We start from the raw sequence: 4,807 nt of genomic DNA, 5'->3' as shown, positions 1-4,807 counted from the left end.
AGAATGAAAGACTTACATACACAATTACAAATGTTTCAAAATTCTATGCTTTCTAATCCTGATCCTGGCCTTTCCTTAAGGGAATCTCATCTTCATTAGTTCATATCTTACGTAATTGTACTTGCATATTTCCTACAAAAATCTACTTTCTAGTTGTATCTTAGCTTCTTACCTCATTTTTCTATACACCCCTTTGATCGAAAAAGTTAACGAAATGTGATAAATATTTGTAAATAATTATTTATACTTTTGAACTTATCAACTGATAAGCGTTGATCTCATATAAACTAATGAATAACCACAAGCAAGTTCTTTACTTCTGGGTGGGGAAGCAGACAGGCATGATCTCTTCCATAGATGCAAGTCATGCCACATAAAGCTATTAAGGTAAATGTAATAAACAAATGACATCAAATTTTCATTCTGAATAGGGTCATCAAAGAATTGTCACAAATGAACATAAATACCGTAAGTTATTACAGCATCATGGGGGAATAAAATAAAATATGAACAAAAAAAAGTCTGTACAAGTTTCATAGATACAGGACCAATGTTTAGAAAAGCCAACAAATGATTGAGCTGGACGGTATATTCTGTATCCGAGAGTATATACAAAATACATAACAAAAGCAAAATGGTCAAAAGAACAAAGGGGGAATCCCTTTGATCATCATCGATTTGTCCACCACATTTCTATACATCCTTCTTCCCTGTGATCAGTGCTTCGGATTTGCAGATGGGGCAGACATTTTTCACAAGCAACCACTTCTTTAAGCAATCTGCATGATACTCATGTCCACAATGAAGAGTCCCTATCTTCTCCTGGTTCTTATAATAATCCTGTGAAATCCGAAATGCCACAAGTATTAATATAGCAAAAGTACACTTGCTAAAAGGGCACAGACTGGCCAACGACCAAAAAGGAAAAAAAAAAAAACATTTAGAAAACATTTCAAAGTGGTATGCTACCTGGCATATTATGCAAAAATCAACTTCCTTCTCTGGACATCCAGCTTCTTCCAGATTTATAACTGTACCAGATGATAAATAACTCCTTGTGTTTAGTTGTTTGCTAATGCTGTCCTCCGACAACCCAGTGTTTACATGGCCAATTTGTTCCCCCAATGCAAGAAGCTCCTACAGTTGAAAGTGAGGATACCAAAATTAAAAATTTGTGGAGGTAACAGACTAATCACTTAAATATAAATGATACAACTATACACCTCTGATCATGTTATTTAATTTAGTTATTGAAGTTTACCTCATAGGACATGTCCTCTATGTCCAACCGCATATCTCTGTGCTGGTCACCAAAGTTGCCAAATTCTGGAACATCTAGTATGACACCCTCCTAAATAAATACACCAAACCAGTCAGCAAACATAAAAGGGATGGTGATTATAATGAGCATATACGTGTGCATGTGTGTGTGCGCACAAAAAGAAAGAGGAATTACGTCAACCCCAAGAACTCTCCAATGCGCAAGGTTGTGGTGTCTTAGAGCCGTCTCAGAAATGACTCCTTGGTGAGGCCTGTATATTCTAAAGCCGGTTTGTGGAACGGGTCCTGGTTGCCTACGACCAATCTCCAGACCATTCTGAGATGGATTCCTGGTGGAGCTGCGTGAGGAACTTGAGGGTAGTCTATATGAAGGTTCTGTGGCTACGTGGGGAAGATTCAGGTTGTGGCCTCTCAATCCTTGCATGGGTGGTGGAGCTACGTGATGATTTTGATGCCGGTGGTTGAGCGGAGGAGGATGCCGGAGAATAGAGGAACTTCTGTTGCTAGATGAATCATGATATCTTTGCATACCCATGTTGACACTGTCCATGGAACCTCCGCCGACATTGCCACCTGTAAGAATGTGACAGAAAGATCCAATTATACTATAGTACCATACATTCATTACTAAATCATGACATATTGGTGGCTTTCCTTAAGCTCCATATGCAATTCCAAGAACAGCACCCCAACAAAATACAGGCACAAAATTGTAGTTGTTCTCAAATTTCCCACGGCTTTTTTGGGCCATGGGAAACATCTAAAGTGAACTTCTTTCACTCTTACAAAACAACCACAAACGATCAGTCGTTTTTTCCTAACAGAAGGGCCACATGATCCTTTCACAGGCCCAAAGTGCCAGTTCTTCTGAGGTAACTTTGTGCATGAACTTCATTTGGGTGCCATAAATGGTATTCCAAAGGAAACTTTTCATGTAAATAGGATTTTGATGCCAACAGAAAAGTTAATATTCTGGTTTTAATGAGCAGGATCAACGGCCAAAAGTAACCTAAGTATGACCTATCTGACAAGGTATGACCTACAGTGATACAAAAAAAAATGCAATTATAAGGGAAGAAAATAAAAGACAAACACCTACCATGCATAAAAGGAATAGGAACTTGATTCCAGGCTGAAGCTCCTCCATCTCCACTATTACTACTTAAATGTTGGTCCAACCAGAGTGTTCCAGCCGGCTGAAAGCGCTGACCCACATAGTTTCCTTGACTCAGATGGTTGTGGTCATGTGTTGGTACAGATTCCAACCCAGTTGTAGCTGAACGATTCCTCATGCTAATCTGAGGTCCAGCTTCCATAATTGGTGGATTGCCAGTTCCTACGAACTGAGGAGGTAGGGCAAAGTTTACAGCATCCATTACAGCTACCCCTTCAGGATGCCTCATATTCAAAGGAGGCACAGAAGTACTAGGGCTTGCAGAGGCATTGAAATATTGGAAATTCCCCGGCAGGCATTCAGGATTCTTTCTCTTGCATGGACCTCTGAGATCATCCATGATGCGACTATTCCTCCCATACTCATCTGCAGAAATTCCGACGACTCCATAATTGCTAGAAGAAGGCAGCGAATCAGAGGCCCCATGATTCATAGGAACAGGTAATACCCCAGAGCTAGATGAAGGTGTCATGTAGGAATAATAAAAGTTGGCTGGAGTTGCAACACCCAAATCAAGATTATGATGATGCTGACCATTGTATTGGGTCATTCCGTAGAATGGGGCACTATCATAACGCTCGGGTAAATGTTGGGTGTCAAAATTAGTACTGCTCCCTGATGCTGTTACCATTGTGTGGATATTAGGTTGTTGGATACTGGTTGAGCCGCCAAAATGGATGGAGGGTGGCGGACAGAGATAAGCTTCACCTTGTTGATACATTTCCAAATCCATCATCTGACTAGGGCATAGCATATTTCTTTGCCCCATTGACGCCAATAATTATATAACTGTTCTCAAACCAAATCATTTATTAAATTCAGTCAGGTGAGCAAGATTATAATTATAGCCAAAATCTCATATAAATACATTAAAAAAACTAACTGACCATTATCTTTTCTTTATTGAAAAGAAAAGAAGTAATGAAAGCCGTGAATCACCAGCAAAACCAAATGAAAGATGAGCTTACTTGATAAAAAAACAATGTAGTTACAGATTTTTCTATGACTTTATACAATAACAGAGGCACCACTTGAAAGAACTTAGTTCCAAGGATCAAAGCACTTCAGCAGAACAAATTCAATGCCAATATCTCATGGGCAATACAAAGAAGTCCTGCCCATGATTTTGTCCAAACTAGCCATGCACAGAACCTCCAATCATATCTCAGCCCAGGTCACATTGCCCATAAATGACTACCCCATACCTAATATATCCCTTCCATCATGGTACATGGTACCGTTGATATCATGATCGAAAACTGTACAATTTAATATACAAACAGAATGGGGAACAATGGCCGCTACATGCAAAGAACTATCATGAAATTCAATGAACTGCAAATTTTATGGGGTCACTGGGATCAAAAGAAAACAAAAGGCGTATATTTGCAGGACTCCTGAAGGAACTTAATCATGGAGATAAACAACAGAAAATTTAGACCATACAATATAATACTAACATGATAACTTCTACAAACTTGGTCTAATCTCAGAAGCATAGAAATTTCCCAATATCTGTGCAGCTCTCGATTCAATTACCATACAAACATATTGAAATTCTGAATTTTTATGGTTTCTTTGACTTTTCAAGAAATCCAGGAGAAACCCAAATTTATTTTACAAAGATAATTCCAATTTGAACTAATCATAAGAAAAGTATAACATGCAATCATGTACCTTATTATCATATAACAAGTTTCAGCCAAAGGGGTAATCTTTCTAACCAAAAACCTGCAAAAAAAAAAAAAAAAAAAAGCAAGGAAGAACAAATCAGGGTTTAAATTCAACAACACCCAAAAGGGTCACCTGGGTTTGCTTATTGGCAATCATCTAAATTGTAATCGGAAACAAAAAAAAAACAAACAAAAAAAAAACGAAAATCCCAGAAACTCAAAACTGAACGCAAACACAAAAGCTTGAAACTTTAAGCAAAAGAAGAATGGATGATGAAGAAAGTTTGATAATTTATGACAGATTAGAAGAGAGAAACTCACCGATGAAGGCAGGCGAGATCAGAAGGATCTCCTCCAGGTCCAGGGTAGAGAAAAAGAGAGAGAGAGAGAGAGAGAAAAAAAAACTGGGCCTTGAAATATAATTGAGAGAGAAAATTGCAATCCTGTGTTCTTTTGTACATAGAATAGAAAGAGAGAATATTTATTTTATATACGGATTTATGGCTCTGCGTTTCTAATTCTGACCGTTTAAGTTTGTTTTTTTTGTTATTTAATTTTGTTTTATTTTCTGTTTGTATTTTGTAAGTTGTTTTTTTTTTTTTTTTTTCCCTTTCTTTCCAGTTAATTCTGGTTGATACTGAGCCTGTTTAGGTTGAGAATACTGATCCTGGTTAATTCT

The 4,807-nt window shown here is 37.8% G+C and overlaps 1 protein-coding gene across 2 annotated transcripts; it reads right to left on the bottom strand.

Annotated features, from left to right (window-relative positions):
- Positions 1-397: 397 nt before the first annotated feature.
- On the bottom strand, positions 398-4,584 carry LOC133728101 (probable E3 ubiquitin-protein ligase ZFP1). Of its 2 annotated transcripts, XM_062155509.1 has the most exons (7): positions 4,450-4,584; positions 4,133-4,186; positions 2,381-3,244; positions 1,457-1,854; positions 1,262-1,351; positions 970-1,137; positions 398-840 (listed from the first exon to the last, which is right to left on the bottom strand). In XM_062155509.1, the coding sequence occupies exons 3-7, from the start codon at positions 3,222-3,224 to the stop codon at positions 694-696; spliced, it is 1,647 nt and encodes a 548-aa protein (XP_062011493.1). In that variant the 5' UTR covers positions 3,225-3,244; positions 4,133-4,186; positions 4,450-4,584; the 3' UTR covers positions 398-693. The 2 variants fall into 2 exon arrangements, with proteins under 2 accessions (XP_062011493.1, XP_062011494.1); XM_062155510.1 differs by lacking the exon at positions 4,133-4,186 and having other exon boundaries at positions 4,450-4,562.
- Between the last annotated feature and the right edge of the window lie 223 nt (positions 4,585-4,807).

Source organism: Rosa rugosa, chromosome 2, assembly GCF_958449725.1.
Source record: "Rosa rugosa chromosome 2, drRosRugo1.1, whole genome shotgun sequence".
Classification (NCBI taxonomy): Eukaryota; Viridiplantae; Streptophyta; class Magnoliopsida; order Rosales; family Rosaceae; genus Rosa; species Rosa rugosa.
The sequence above is the reverse complement of the archived record's forward strand: the minus strand, read 5'-3'. Positions and strand labels throughout refer to the sequence as shown.